This window comes from Sander lucioperca, chromosome 21 (genome assembly GCF_008315115.2).
Source record: "Sander lucioperca isolate FBNREF2018 chromosome 21, SLUC_FBN_1.2, whole genome shotgun sequence".
NCBI lineage: Eukaryota > Metazoa > Chordata > Actinopteri > Perciformes > Percidae > Sander > Sander lucioperca.
In genome coordinates, this window is record NC_050193.1 from 8,102,310 (window position 1) to 8,118,559 (window position 16,250).

A 16,250-nucleotide genomic window follows, 5' to 3' on the forward strand; every position below is an offset into this window, starting at 1 on the left:
GTTTCCAGTCAGAGACCGTTTCCTGTTATTGTACAGAGAGCTGACACTTGACCTCTTCATTTACATGGAGCTATAAATAGAGAGAGGAGGCCTGCAGGTGCATCCTGGGAAGGAAGAGAGGGAGGAGATGAGAGGTGATGCTTCACTGACAGAGGATGAAAACTCAGTTTCATTTGCAAATTTGCTGATTATTCTAACATCCTGACACTGGCAGTAGTCAACCCAGGTTAAACAATATTAATCAAGTTTCATAACAAACATGTCACTTGCATCATCACCCCAGGGGGAAAACCACTGCTTTCATTATATCAACCTTGATATATATTAACTCCATTGCAGTGTCCATTGTATTGAGTAAATCTTGCAGCTGTCCCTAAAAAAAAAAAAGTTGAACAAGTCGTACTTGTTCAACATTTTTTTCAACATTATTCCTGAACTTGTACAGTACAGGGCTGTTACAGTATTTTCACTGCTTATTCAATTATTTATCTTAGTTGTGGCAGAGAGAAATAATAACGAACAGGTGAATTTTAGTTTTTAGTCTCCAAAATTCGTCAAGATCTTACTTATGCTATGGTCCATTTTGAAATTCTACTGCAGTCTAATCAGGATATCACAGACAAGGAAAACATATTAGGCATATATTAAAATAAATATAAAAATGAAAAAAAGTGTGTTTGAAAACTCTGTTGCATTCCATTGATAATGGGGGCAGCTGTATCTCAGCCACTTTCATGGTGGTTCGATCCCTTTTTGTGCATGTCAATGTGTCCCTCACACGCTTAAGAACACATTTTTCCCAATGGTTGGACAGTGATTGGTCCTAATAATGTTACTGAATGTAGTATATTTACAATGTAGCAAATGTTGATTAATTTAACTTGCAAATTAATCTATTTTTTAATAATCATTTGGGCGACAAAACTCAAATACAAACAAATGGTCATACAATGTTAATCAATGTCTAAAAGGTATCTATATATTGTGTTATATCACACCTCTAGACTTTATGTCAAGCTATTGATACACATAGAGCAGCAGGATGACAGTCTAGTTAATTTGATCAATGCTTCCACCTTGTGGTTAAAAGTGACTTTGTACAGAAAGGCTAAGATAAACACATTTGGAAAATCATCTTTTCTACATCATGCATCACTAAGTCGTTCTTATTTATGTGACCTATTCTGACATCACACTCATTGATAAAATTAGACAAACTAATCTTCTTCTTCTGAAAAATATATATAAACCCATTAACTCTTTTCTGATACATGAGCATTGGCATTTCTAAGGTCTCTGTGGCCCTCTTCTCCTCGCTCTAATCAGTGTTGGCCCCTTCCCCCTGTCAGGAGCCCTCATCTGTGCTCGCAGAGGAGACCTCAGACCAACGCCGGGGGGGACCCTCGGTACGGGCCGCTGAGGCAGAGCGGATCTGCCATACTTGAGGTCCTCCACAAAACCCTCCACACCGTCAAACTTTGAGGTAAGCCTCCCGAGCTCGTCTTTTAGAGTGTTAAACTGCCTGTAGAGGTCTCCCAGGGCATCTGACAGAGGCGGGATCCTAAACACATGCAGAAACATTTGAGTCAAATTGGCAACATAAACATGAAAGTCATGACATGCTGTTCATCAGGAACAGCCCCATCATCTGCAGGAAACATCAGGATAACAGAACAGACAGAACGGATGTTCCTTAAAAAAAGATTAAAGTATATGAGCAGATTTGGCACAAGGACACCTGCAGTGAGCCTGCAGTGCACCTGAAATGGTTAATCAGATACGTTCAAGCTGTTGGTATTGTGGTCCATAGCCTAATCTCAAAAGGAAAGGGTCAATCTGCCAGAAACACACTGAATTCATCAGAACACAAGTCTGAAACATTTCCCGTATTCTTTTGGCGCAGTCTCTGTAGTGAGGTCATTTACAAAGCAGAGTGGCCCTCTGTTGACCAGAACAACCATGGATCAAATTACTGGCTCTGACAGGCCAGTGGTCACGTGCAGAGCAAAGTAAGTTACATAATTCCTAATCCTAAAAACAGTGAGGAACAATAAAAAGCTCACTGACGTCAACGACTGTTGTTATTCTCGCTCTTACTCAACATTTGAACTCTCTGTTTTCCCTTCTTGTTCTTGGTTCTGTGTCTATCATCACTGCAAAGTACAGGCATAACCAGTGTGACCCACCTGTTGTATTCGGGCAGGACAGAAGCGTGGTCATTGATCAGAAGATCTTTCACTTGGGTTAGAATAGCAAATTTCCAGTTGTCCAGTACCTGGGTCAAGTTGGAACAAGTCTTGCCGTTGGCGTGTTCTGCTGAAATCGACATTTATATGTATGAGTATGAAGCCAAGTATGTACCCTGAACTGTACAAAGTCTTGATTCAAGTGCTTTTAAAAATGAAACGTTTTTGCTAATCATTAACAGATTGTGGAAAATGGTGACTACTCATTGTCCCTGACCTTTAGGGTCCCAACGTGAGGTTTCATGGTTCCATTTCTGAGCTCTGCATGTTAAGATCATGCAGAGCATTACCAGAATCTCCTTCATCATCTTCCTCACCTAACAAAAACACAAATATCAGATGGCTGCTGAGAAACAAATGTACAGGAAAGCAGTAACTAAAAAGTACATTTAGTTACTCTTTACATAAAAACAAACATTATAGGCTTATATGTGAGCAGTACTTTACTACTAATCTACCCACAAGTATACACAGTATCTCAAATTTTCTCCACATTAACCAACTTCAACATTAAAATGCTCTTACATGTATTTGTTAGTGATAAAAACCGAATAGTATAATATTCAGTATTAATATTACACATTGAAAGGAACCATTCTGCATTATGAGTAATTCTACTTTTGATAATTCTGTACTTTTACTTAAAAGTGACATTTTTAATTCAGGATTTTAACTTGTAATGGAGTATTTTGAGGCCGAGGTGTTTCTACTTTTACTTAAGTAAAGTATCAGAGTACTTCTTCCACTGCAGGCACGTTATGGCAGGAAAACTTGGATATTCAACAAGTTAGCATGTTTAACACACTTTCACTTAAAGAAAACATCTTACAGTTGGTGACAAAGTTAGAATTGTACCTAATATATTTAGCTGATCTGCAAATTATTTATCTACCTTCTTAACTGAAGGCAATAGGAAACAAAGGTTTTGCATGTAGATTCTGAGTATATACTTGAGGAAATGTATTCTCCTCGATTCTAGCTTCACTTAGATTTACTTTTGTTTGGGTTTTACTATACCTGTCTGTGAAGTAGCGCCAGGGGTCTTGCCAGGTCACAGCAGCAGAACACACTCTGTGGTACGATCCTTCAACAGTGACACACTGAGACCTGGGTTACACTCTCTTATAACTGCCTCCCCCATCTCCCGGAATCTTTCCCCCACCTGCTCCCACCCACTTCAGTGATGCAGTGAAGACACACAATTTTCCCTTAGCATGCATGCACACTACTGCACGCACAATATGGTACTAAAGTAAAAGCTCCCAGAACACATGCACACACACACATGCTTTCTACTTAAGTCTCTGATGTTTCTTGCAGACTGTGCATCTGCTACAATGATAAATAACCCACAGACCCTTAATGGGAGGTCCTGATAATCCCCTATCTATGCGCCATCAATCCCCCACATGTCTTTTAGCTGCTGTGAGGGGTGTAGGGGAACAGGTATCCCTATTGACTCTAATCCAGAAGAGATGTTTGATGTGGCAGTGCAGCTCCAGCATAGCATTCTTACTGCCTACTGTAATACAATCTGCTCAACATCTGGGATACGACAGACCCAGCCAGCAATGATCCCTAGGATGATCAAAACCCGGAGACACACACACTTGATGAAGCTGAAAATGAGGAAACACATTGTTTAGTGCTAATATTTTTTTATGAAATACACTGAATAAATAATGAACTGCTGATAGGATTAGGGTTAGAGAAAAATATACGGTCCCACGAGAGATTCCCTCACCACTAAACTTTAGACATCCCAAACTTAAATGCGCTGCTGTATGATTTACTCCATCAATTCATTCAGCTTGAAGTCAATCCACCCTTGAGAAGTCAAGATAATGTATGTGGAAATAATCTGACTGCTGATGAAAGACAGATATCTTCAATAATCTGGAAAGTTGTTAGCCAGCAAATGCAGCTGGACTCAAAAAAAGCTGAAAAATATCCCTCACCAAAGCACATTTTTCCTTCTTCTTTTTTTTTAAAATACCTGGCAAAAAGGAGTGCCTTTACTTGACAGCTATGAAATGAAATACCATTTGTTGCTATATATTCCAGCTCTGTTCTACTCCAGATCACAGCTCCTTATTCCATTTGAAAGAGTGTTAATGCTGCTGCCTCCTGTGCTGATGTCTGCAGACAGTATTGATATGACATGAGGCGAGCCCAGCTGAAAAGGAATCTGACTGGGCGATGGACCCTGCCATCTGCACCAACTTTAAAACCATAGAGACAACATACTGTACTGCATGCTTTAGGTTGTATAGCATCTGTATCTACCATACATCTTCAGTGCTGACAACACTACATAATGAGTTGGATTCATTCAAAAAGTGGGAACTAAATGCTCTTTCAATCCCAAACTTCCCTAAAAAGATTTATAAGCAAGGAAACAGCAGGATTTGTTAAAGAAATATAACACTCATGTGATGATCCATTTTGTCAGCAACCAGTCACAGTAAATTGTTTTTTTAAATCCGGAATGATTTTACCCATATGCTACATTCTTAGATTGAAAATTGGCAATTTTGTTTATCGCTTGATCATCACAGACTAAGTTTGTTGTTCGCCGCGTTTATTATTTTCCTCTAAGTGAGGACATTATGTGTTGTAGCTATTTAAAGGTCCCATGGCATGAAAAATTCACTTTATGAGGTTTTTTAACATTAATGTGAGTTCCCCCAGCCTGCCTATGGTCCCCCAGTGGCTAGAAATGGTGATAGATGTAAACCAAGCCCTGGGTATCCTGCTCTGCCTTTGAGAAAATGAAAGCTCAGATGGGCCGATCTGGAATCTCCTCCTTATGATGTCATAAGGAGGAAGGTTACCTCCCCTTTCTCTGCTTTGCCCACCCAGAGAATTTGGCCAGCCCATGAGAAAGAGAGAGACATCATGGTTTGAAAACAAGCGAAGCATGGAAGTTGGTCAAGGCCACACCCCTACCCTCCACCTTGCCCCCCCTCTCTCCTCCTCAATAGCATTTAAAGCTACAGACAGAAATGGCACATCCTAAGGAAAGCTCATTGTGGGACTGGCTCTAGTGGCTGTAATTCTGCACCAAGGCTGAATTTTGGGAAAGAGACTTCAGATACAGTATAAGGGGACCACTAAGGCCTATATAAAAGCATCCAAAAAGCAGCATGTCATGAGACCTTTAAAGTAAAGTTAATGCTTACTTTTTTATGTTTTGTATGTTGGATATCTGTGACAAGCAGAGCTGTTCATTTGTTTTGGACGCAAATCCTGAAAATCCTGAAATGCAGTGAACTAGAAGCACAAAGTAGCTATAGTAGTATAAAATGGAAATATTCTGGTGAAGTACCTCAAGTAAATGTACTTTGCTGCTTTTCACCACTGCTTAATATCTTTGTAGAGCAGTGACTACAGGTACCTGCTAAGCATTGACGGAAGAAGTACTCAGATATTTTATTTAAGTAAAAGTAGCAATAGCACAATGGAAAAACTCTGTTACAAGTAAAATTCATGTATTAAAATATGTACTTAAGTGTATTAGCTTCAAAGTATACTTTAAGTACCAGAAGTAAAAGTACTCATTATGCATGGCCCATTTCAGAATCATACTGTTAATTTGATTTAATGTTTGAACTACTTGATGCTGGTAGGTAGTTTAATATAAAAAAAATGCATCAACATGTATTTTTTTGATTATATTTCGTATTAATAATCTAAATCTCCAGTAAGTAACTAGTAAAAAAATCTTTGCAATAAATGTAGTGGTGCAAAAAGTACAGTTTCCCTCTGAAATGTAGTGGAGTGGAAGTATATAGTAGCAGAAAATGGAAGTGTATTCACCTACAGGCACCACCACACACATGAATCTGCAATGTTGCAGTGCAGACCTGAAAAACTGTTACAAACTATCCACACAAAGTTATTTGGAAGCTTGGTGATAAGTGTAAGAAATGACAGTTTCTGTTTCCTGTTAATACAGATTAATATGGAAACAGATTTACAGCAGCATTAATGTGTAGCCTTATATGCCTTACAGCCCTATCTGGAGTCCGCCACCAACCAGCCTCCAGCTCTGTCTGCAGCAGCACTCCGACTCCAGTTCTGTGCAGCTCAGTCCAGCACAGCCAGAGGAAAGAATGACAGCAGCTGACCCACAGAGCCAGAGAGTGAGATAACCAGGCCTCTCTCTTTCTGTTTTTTTAACTCACATTTTCTCTCTCACATGCTACTTGTTATTGAGCAGCACATCACTTCATAATGACTTTATCAGAGGACGGTTGAACCATAGACTGTATAATATTAATGGAAAGAGCATGTGTGACGTCACCCATTGGTTTGTGGAGATCTGCTATCCGTTGTCGAGTGTGCCGTCATGGGCGCAGCCATCCTGGTTGCGGATGTGACGATTTTAGATGAGAGGGAGGAGTGAGGGAGGAGCCACGTTACGTTACACACTTTCACTGGCAATCACATCATAGTCACGCCCTAAAACACCCCCTGCTTTATCGCCGATTTTAAAATCAACGAGACCATAATTAAAAAAGTTAACATTATTCTGTGTTGCATAAGACTTAAAACTAGCAATTGAGACCATAAACTCATTATGAAAATGTTTACTGAGGTAATCAATCAAGTGAGAAGTGGGTCACTTTCTCATAGTCTTCTACAGAAACCAACCTCCTTTTGCAACCGCACGTGTCTCCCCCTGCTAGTCAGATAGAATGCAGGTTTAAGGCACTTCTGCATTTTCAGCACTTCGCCGAACCGGATGCATTGTCCATTAATATTTACAGTCAATGGGTTGAACTGAACTATATCAGCTGGTATACCCCACACAGAATCTCCACCACAAGGATTGTCACGTTCAAGGTCAAGGTAAACTTTATTATCCCAAAAAACATTTATAAAAACAGATACAAATATAAATATTGATATAAATTAATATAAACATTCCATATGTCATCCCCCCCCCCTTCCATCCACCTACTGTAACACACACCTACCCATATACACTCTTACACATGGAGAGCATTTTCAAACCCCCTCACTCTGACACAATCTTTCCTACATGACTGTCAGTTTATGAGTTTATGAGTTCCTTCAGTTTATAGAAGGAGACAAATAACGAAGAGGGTGCTGTAGTCAGTTATCTTACCTCATTTGATTTTTAACAATTATCCTTTAAAGCTTGACAGGAGGGGTGTGAATATTTAGAGTCAGTTTTAAAAGAGCTGTTACAACAACAAAAAAATCATACATTTTAGTGTGCATAACTTTTCATACAATATCATACGAACCCATTCATGAGAATGCGTTCATGTGGGAGAGTGTTGCATGGTGATTTTTTGTTTCTGCCAATGACATGCACAGGTATGGGCTATTGTTGCCCGCGCAATAGCACGTTTTGCCTGGCTGAGCTGCCCTTCTAGAGAAAAAGTCTAAATAAACTTTTGTTTCTTTTTTTCTGTTGAGGCTGCATCATTTCAATAAGCCAATCATTAGTAAAGTGAAATCAAATTAAATTGCCATAGTCAAATATGGGAATAAGTTATTTTCACCCATTTAACCAATGTGTTCACCATCTCCCAAAAAACCCAGGGAGTATCTAAAAGTCTATATATATATATATATATATATATAGGTGCTTTCCAACCGGATAGTACTTGTACTTTTTAGAGGAAAAGTACACTTCAAAGCAGTTCTAAGAACTACTCTCCTCCAAAATCTTTTTTTCCGTTTGCATTCCCACTGGCCAAGTGGCCATAGGGACTGGTAGGAGGGGTAAGGGAGTGACGCAAGCACGGCAACGGTCTTTATCGTCACTAGACCTTAGCGCCACATACAACAACAACAAATGATGCTAATACTTGTGCACCCTCATATTAAATGCACGTCCTTTCTCGTAGTAATTCACGTAATGTTTTGCTCAACACAGACGGGGCTTTATTATACTCTGAACCCCGCCTCTGCCTGCTGCGCTGTGGACGTGTGTGTGTGTGTGTGTGTGTGTGTGTGTGTGTGTGTGTGTGTGTGTGTGCGGACGTGTGTGTGTGTGTGTGTGTGTGTGTGTGTGTGTGTGTGTGTGTGTGTGTGTGTGACTGTGTGTGTGACTGTGTGTGTGTGTGTGTGTGTGTGTGTGAGACGGCCGGCGAGCCGCAGGACACGCTTGTGGAGTTTAACTCCGAAAAGACAGTTAACCACAGGTTCCCGTTAATCTTATGATGGACATGTTGTCAGGGTTTTGGTATTTTGTTTCTCTGTTTTACTTGGTTTCCTGTTTTATTTTGTAGTCTGTCTTGTCTCCCTTGTCTTGTCTAGCTTTCTTCCTGTCTTTGTTTGTTTCCCGCCTTTTTTGATTTGTTCCACCTGTTGTGTCACCTGCCTCTTACCTTGTGTATTTAGCCTCTCTGTTTTCCCTTGTCTCTTGTCAGATTGTCTTGTCTTTTTGCTGTGCATTCTGTTTTTGTTTCTGCATTCCCTGTCGTGGATTTCCTTCATGTATTGGATTATTGCTTCAAGTAAGTTTTGCTTTTCTTTAAATAAAGCTCTTTAAACTGCATTTGAGTCCCAACCTTGCCTGCCTTCGCATCAGCCGTGACACATGTGTTGTGATATTTAAACAAACGAACCGTCAACGGCAAAATAAAAGCCTCTTATTTACGAGAGCGGTCTGAGAGACCTCCAGCTTACAGCGAGGTGTCTGAGCATGACTGGCCGAGCGACGAGCTAGAGGCCGGGGCAGGCGCTTGCTGGCTGTCGCCTCACTTCATGGAGGTTCTCAACTCTGAAAACTTTGAGCATGTCAATCGCCATCAATTTTCGTATATAATATGTTTATTTATATTATATTATATATATATATATATATATATATTAAAAAAAACAGTTTTTCCTGCTGTTTTTGTAGGGATTATTTCCTCTGGCTGTACACCAGAACAGCCTGGGCTTTCTTAACTCTGTTGAGATGGTTGTTGGAAAATGTACGCTTTGATTAATGTTCTTTTATTCCAACTGGCAAAATAAATTCCAGTCCATAATACCAGGGCCAGCTGATCTGTCTTCCTTAGCCAAACAGTCGTAACTGTGTGAGCACTGCAACAGAGACACATTTGACTAAATAGTTCACATGATAACAACTAGAAAAATATTTTATGATGTTGGATCTGCCACCAAACTAGAAATATATGATAGTTACACGAAATGTGTAGTGTAAGTGGTGTTTGCAAAGTTGGTTAAAATGTGTAACTGGTCAAACTTAGATGATGAAACCTTTGTCTCTCTTGTTGTTCATAAATATGATTCATCCACATCTGTTTTGTTTGTTTATGTTTAGTTATTAGCTTCCAAGCTAAATGTTATTGTAACTAAAATGCCTAACACAATTTTTCTGGCTTTTTTGACAGTTTCCTATCAGCTTCAGCTCAACTTTGGACTGGAGTAGAAGTCCAGAAGGCCCTGATGGTTGACATGGAGATCAAGGCTCTGACAAAAAGTCATACTCCATGACTGCAGCAAAAGCAGCAGCAGAAAGAAAAGGTAGGACAAAGAGATCCCCACCTAGCCAGAGGCTGAGACCCTCCACCTCCACGTAGAGGATGTCCAAGAGAAGATTGAGTCCCGGGCCTCAACTGGGCCAGTGCAATCAAAAAGGCCACATCAGAACCACAGGAAGGAGGTGCAGATTTTAAACAGTGGCTGCAGGTAACGTACTACCATCTGCAGCAGGAAAAGGAAATGAGATTCATGGCTCAGCATAACAGAGCCATCAACAGGAGCAAGCTCCATGAGACGGAGAAGAATATGCAGCCATATCACCCATTGTTAATTGTTACTAGTATGCATCACATCTTCTCGGAGATACTACAAACCACGCATTAGCTCGCAACATTTCCGCAACCCCACCTCTCTTACCTATCCCATCCGTTCCACACACATTCAACACTTTGTTGCAGGTGGACTATGGAACTGCCAGCCTGCCACTCGCAAGACTGAGTTCATCTCTGGCTTTGCCAGCCTGAAATCCCTTGACTTCCTTGCCCTCACTGAGACCTGGATTACAGCAACCAACACATCCACCCCTGCTGCCCTCTCTTCTTCCTACTCTTTCACCCACACACCAAGACCCACTGGGAGAGGCGGGGGGACAGGCCTACTCACAACCCCAAGTGGAGATTTTCTCTCTACCCACTGCCACAGTTCACTCCACTCTCTTTTGAACTTCATGCTGTCACCATAACGCATCCGGTACAACTAGTCATCATTGTTATCTACCGCCCACCAGGTGCTCTGGGGGAGTTTTTGGAGAAGCTGGATGTCCTTTCAAACATCCCTGAAACTGGCCCTCCGCTGGTACTGGCGACTTCAACATCCAGACAGAGATGTCAGCTGCCTTTTTTCACCTTCTCTCTTCTTTTGCCCTCTCACTCTCTCCTTCACCACCCACTCACAAAGCTGGCAACCACCTAGATCTCAGTTTCACCAGAAACTGCTCTACATCCAACCTCAATGTTACTCCACTCCATACCTCAGACCATTTCTTCATCTCTTACTCTCTCCCACTCTCCCAAGCTCACAACCATATCTCAAGAGACACCATACCTGTCTGCCGTAACATCCGTTCACTCTCTCCTTCTCTGGCGGCATGTACTTTATCAACCCTCCCTCCGTCTGACTCTTTCTTACTCATACCTCCCAACGCTGCCACAGACATTCTACTCTATCCTCTCTCGACTCTCTCTGCCCTCTTACTTCATGACAGGCTCGCAAGTCCTCCCCAGCACCGTGGTTATCTGACTCAGTACGTGCTGAAAGATCAACTATACGGGCAGCGGAAAGGAAATGGCAGAAATCTAAACACCCAGATGATCTGCTTATCTATCAGTCTCTTTCCTCCTTCGCTGCCTCTATTTCTGCAGCAAAAAGCTCTTTTTATCAAACCAAAACTGAATCCCCTTTCTCGAACCCCAAAAAACTTGTTTCCATCTTCTCTAACCTCCTAGATTCCCCCAGTCCACCTCCTCCCTCCTTCCTCCTACCAACCCACTTTGTCAACTATTTTCGTAAAAGATAGATGACATACGCTCTTCATTCTCCACCACACCTTCTGAAATCACCTTACCATCCATCACATCCAGTACTCTTTCCTCTTTCACCCCTTTATCTCCAAATCAAATTCTTACTTTGATTACCTCCGCCCGCCCAACCACCTGCCCCCTGGATCCTATCCCTTCTCACCTTCTCCAGTCCATTGCTCCTGACCTCCTTCCATTCCTCACCCATCTCATTAACATCTCCTTGGCAACTGGCTGTTTCCCCGATGCCCTCAAAGAGGCAAGAGTGACCCCACTCCTCAAAAAACCAACACTCGACTCCTCTGATGTAAATAACTATAGACCCATCTCCCTTCTTCCATTTCTATCTAAAACTCTTGAGCGTGCCATTTATAATCAACTCTCTACCTATCTCCCCCAGAACAACCTTCTTGATCCCCACCAGTCTGGCTTCAAGGCTGGTCATTCAACAGAAACTGCCCTCCTTGCTGTCACTGAGCAGCTTCATATCGCTAGAACAACCTCTCTTCCATCATCATCCTTCTGGATCTTTCTGCTGCCTTTGACACAGTGAACCACCAGATCCTCATTTCCTCATTCCGAAATCTGGGTGTCTCAGGCTCTGCGCTCTCATTGCTCACATCTTACCTGGCCGACCGAACCTACCGGGTAAGCAGATGACACCCAACTAATTCTCTCCTTTCCTGAGTCTGAAACTCAAGTAGCAGCACGTATCTCGGCCTGTCTGACTGACATCTCTTCTTGGATGTCCACACACCATCTGAAACTCAACCTCGACAAGACTGAGCTCCTTTTTCCTTCCAGGGAAAGGCTCTCCTACCCAAGACCTGACTCTAACAATTGACAACTCTGTGGTAGTCCCCACCCAGACTGCTAGAAACCTGGGTGTGACACTTGACGACCAACTCTCCTTCACTGCTAACAATGCTGCAACCGCCCGATCGTGTAGATACATGCTGCATAACATCAGAAGGATACGTCCCCTTCTAACGCAGAAGGCGGCTCAGATTCTGGTTCAGGCTCTAGTCATCTCACATCTAGACTACTGCAACTCCCTCCTGATTGGCCTGCCTGCATGTGCCATCCGACCCCTGCAGCTCATTCAGAACGCAGCAGCTCGGCTTGTCTTCAACCTCCCCAAGTTCTCTCACATTACACCGCATCCGCTTCAAGACACTAGTACTTGCATACAGGGCCACAAACGGATCAGCCCCAGCTTACATCCAGGACATGGTCAAACCATATACCCCAACCCGCCCACTTCATTCTGCATCAGCCAAACTGCTTGCTGCCCCCTCACAGCGAGGGAGAACTAATCACTCAACAAAATCCCGACTGTTCACTGTCCTGGCTCCCAAATGGTGGAACGAGGTCCCCATCAATATCAGGATGGCCGAAAGCCTACACATGTTCCGCCGAAGGCTAAAAACACATCTCTTCCGACTACACCTCGGATTAAAAAAAAATAAATTCTTGAACCTGCACTTTCATGTCTTTTTGTAGTTTTGCTTATTTAAAGCTAATTCACTTGCACTTACTACTTGTTGTCTGGAGTTTGAACCTTCACAGTTGAAAGCACTTAATTGTAAGTCGCTTTGGATAAAAGCGTCAGCTAAATGACATGTAATATAACATAGCCTATTTGTACTAGTCAGTTATACTTGTGATTTCCAGAAATGAAATGTGCTAAATTTAGCAAATTAAACGTTCTCTTCCTCTGCTTCTTCGTAAAACATTTTGGCATGCACAATATTGTCTATCAAGTAAGAATTAAATTACTTTGTGTCACAAAATTCAGTTTCTTTAGGCTACAAGGTGTTATTTCAGAAAAGTCAGATACATATTATATTACAAGTTTTTCCTTGTTTGATTTTTTTTTTTTGTTTTCATTATTTTTCAGTCAAAGTCAAAACACATACCAATCTCTCTTTAACTATCCACTTTATTTTCTAAGGGCTATAAGATTATTACATAACACCTTGGCATCTTAGCGGTTTATGTGAGTAAACTTCATATCTCTCGTCTCTTGTGCTAGGGCGTCCCGTTCTTGTGTGTGTGAGTCTCTCACACATGCTTTGATAGCCGCCTAATCCCCTCACTGTGACTCTCACATGATGAAGAAATCCCACGGCTCACAGCAGCCAGAGGCTAAACGCTGCATGGTTTCTCCACCTCAGCTCACATGCTCCTTTGTTCATATCGTAGCAAATGCTCCACTTTAGCTTGTGTCATTCTGACCAGCTAAAAGCACAGGGAGAATAGTTTCCAACATGAGGAATTATTTCAGTACAAAAAGAATTTATTTGCCGTGGTCGAGGAGGGACACCACACATGAGTCCAGTCCGCTCATACCAAAGGTAAGGGGTCACTTTTAAACTTCTGTTTTGTTAGGTTAAGTTCCTTTCTGAATATTGAGTATTTATCTGTGTATTGAAATATTTGAGGTGGCATTAGTTCTCAAATACTATTGTGTTGCATTCCTGTGTGTCAAAAGGCAAGCTCTGCAAAAGAGGACGTTGAGGAGCTTGGCAATGTCACCCCTGAATTTCACCAAGCAGGGCCAAACAATGGACAGGACAACAACAGCCCTGTATTCACAAGCCTCCAACCACACTACAAATATTCATTTATGGACTATTTTCTGAAATACTTTCTGTTCCTGTGCAATCTGGTGTTCACAGTTCTGGGCCTGGTGGTCCTTGGTCTGGGCATGTGGGGCCTAATTAGCAAAGAGTCCTTTGCTCAGGAGAAGATCGGCAATATCGGCACTGACCCAATGCTGATACTTGTGACTCTGGGCTTTGTGCTAACTACGCTGTGCCTGTCAGGCTGTGTGGGCGCCTTAAGAGAGAACTGCTCTTTACTGAAGCTGTTCTCTGCAGCAGTGTTGGTGCTCATCACAGCCCAGGTCTTGGCTGCCATTATGGCCTACAGTCTGCAAGATCAGGTTGGAGGCTACCTGCGATCAGGGATGTTAGCTGCCATGGTGCGCTACCAGGACGATCTGGATCTGAGGTTCATCACGGACGAGATTCAGTCAAATCTGCAGTGCTGTGGGGCAGATAACTACCGTGACTGGGAGCTCAACATGTGAGTAGAGGGTGACTAACTCGGATACATTTATAAAAAAAGTACACGATGACTTATTGGTCAGGATGTAGGAATGCCTTGAAAGTTATTGGATATTTTTTATTTCCTCAGATATTACAACTGCTCAGCTCCAGGAGTGCTGGCCTGTGGCGTGCCAGCGACATGCTGTGTGGATCCTTTGGAGAACGGCACAGTGTGGAACTCTCAGTGTGGTTTAGGAGCCCAGCTGCTGGATGAGTTTAGTGCTCAGAGTGTGATCTTCCTGGGCGGCTGTCTGGGGGGACTGTCCCGCTGGATCGAGCAGCATGAAGGCCTGATAGGAACAGTTGGAATCGTCGTACTGGGGGTCCAGATTCTGACTTTGTTTATCACTACACGACTGTTAGAAAGCATCCAGTGGCATAAAGTTTATAACATGGGGTGATGAAAATATTGTGTGCTGATATTTAATGTGTGCTACTTGGAGCTCTATCTTGTTTCTCCTTTGTAGTAAATATACTGTACCCCTCAACCATAAGAACAAAAATCTTATAAGGAAGCTAATTTCAACATGTCAAAGTGACAGACCAAAGTGCTAACTCTAAATCTACAGTATGCACTCATAGTATAAGTACAGAAGTATGTGGATTGAATGAATATGAATATTGGTCCTCTGTGCCTGGAGGGTTGTTGTCAACATGGTTGCCAAGTAACAAGTTACTGCATCGGGCCAAGAAATAGTCCCTCAGACAGCATATTCCCTATAAAACCACAATTTTGTTTGTGTTTTCACACAAACAAAACATAAAATGTTATTTAGTGAGCTTTACATTTATTTTATTTTATTTATTTTACATAATTTTGTTACCATTGGAAAGAGCCAGGCTCATTGTTTACCCCTGTAAAGCTGTAGCTTTATATTTACCATATAGACACGAGTGGTAACATTATACTTCTCAAAATTGCAGTAAGTATTAGCAATATGCATGAAATGCAAAAAAGGGACAAACAATAAAACAAAGTATGTAATAGCATGGCAAAGCCTGTCTACAGAAAGCCGTTCCACTCCCTATTAAGCCCCATTGTACCGAATTTGGTTGCAGTTCCACCAGAGTTCCACTGGGGGTGATCGGAGGCAAGTGCAAAATGAATGGGACTCTGTGGAGCTAGACGGCTAAATTTGTCTCTTTCGCCTGATTGTTGTTGAGAAATCTCAGATTGGATTGTAGTTTTTGCAAGTTCAACATGGATTATAGGTCGAAAGTTGAATGAACGAGTACTTATGTCCTATTGATTTCTTACAAGTTGAGTCGTTGCCCATAACACGCTAGCATTCTGCTAATGAATGCTGATTGGTCAGTGAAGGACTGATTACAATTGGAGATCCCACTTGACGGCATCCGAAGCAGAACCAGAATGTCAGAGTAAATATTTCGCCGTGGTCTTTAAAACATTAAAAAACCTCTTTCTAGCACGTGTATTGACAGGGAGAGCCTCCCTGTCAGCTGTGTTGTCGATGCCTTGAGAGAAAAAAGGAAGTGACTCAGAGCTTGCCGTAAAGCAGTATCTCTGGCCGTATATGTGTATGACGTCATTGAATTTTAAAAGGCTTTTTAGAACAAAAAAGCCACTTGAAAAAATCTAACACCCAGCAGTGTGTATTTTCATAGCCTCCCCTTTCAAATGCAACATTCAAATTACTAGACAAAAAATTATATCCTGACAAAAGTGGATTTTGAGGGGTATAGCTCCATAGAGTCCTATTCATTCTGCACTCACCTGTGAGCGCCCCCTATATGGAACTCTGGTGGAACTGCAACCAGTTCAGAAGCTGGAAGTAACGAGAGAGTGGAACTTCTTCCCTTATTAGAAATTCTTTGAGCAT

The 16,250-nt window shown here is 41.9% G+C and overlaps 2 protein-coding genes across 4 annotated transcripts; one reads left to right on the forward strand and one right to left on the reverse strand.

Moving 5' to 3' along the window:
• Positions 1-12: 12 nt before the first annotated feature.
• si:dkey-282h22.5 (uncharacterized protein LOC107988040 homolog) lies at positions 13-3,363 on the reverse strand. Of its 2 annotated transcripts, none has more exons than XM_035997022.1 (4): positions 3,264-3,363; positions 2,464-2,563; positions 2,187-2,313; positions 13-1,561 (listed from the first exon to the last, which is right to left on the reverse strand). In XM_035997022.1, the coding sequence occupies exons 2-4, from the start codon at positions 2,552-2,554 to the stop codon at positions 1,288-1,290; spliced, it is 492 nt and encodes a 163-aa protein (XP_035852915.1). In that variant the 5' UTR covers positions 2,555-2,563; positions 3,264-3,363; the 3' UTR covers positions 13-1,287. The 2 variants fall into 2 exon arrangements, with proteins under 2 accessions (XP_035852915.1, XP_035852914.1); XM_035997021.1 differs by having other exon boundaries at positions 2,187-2,316.
• Positions 3,364-13,342: 9,979 nt separating this feature from the next.
• On the forward strand, positions 13,343-14,952 carry LOC116059574 (tetraspanin-10). 2 transcript variants are annotated; one of them, XM_035997130.1, is made up of 3 exons: positions 13,343-13,653; positions 13,788-14,386; positions 14,498-14,952. In XM_035997130.1, the coding sequence occupies exons 1-3, from the start codon at positions 13,567-13,569 to the stop codon at positions 14,808-14,810; spliced, it is 999 nt and encodes a 332-aa protein (XP_035853023.1). In that variant the 5' UTR covers positions 13,343-13,566; the 3' UTR covers positions 14,811-14,952. The 2 variants fall into 2 exon arrangements, with proteins under 2 accessions (XP_035853023.1, XP_031168611.1); XM_031312751.2 differs by having other exon boundaries at positions 13,357-13,653; positions 13,791-14,386.
• The last annotated feature ends 1,298 nt before the right edge of the window (positions 14,953-16,250 follow it).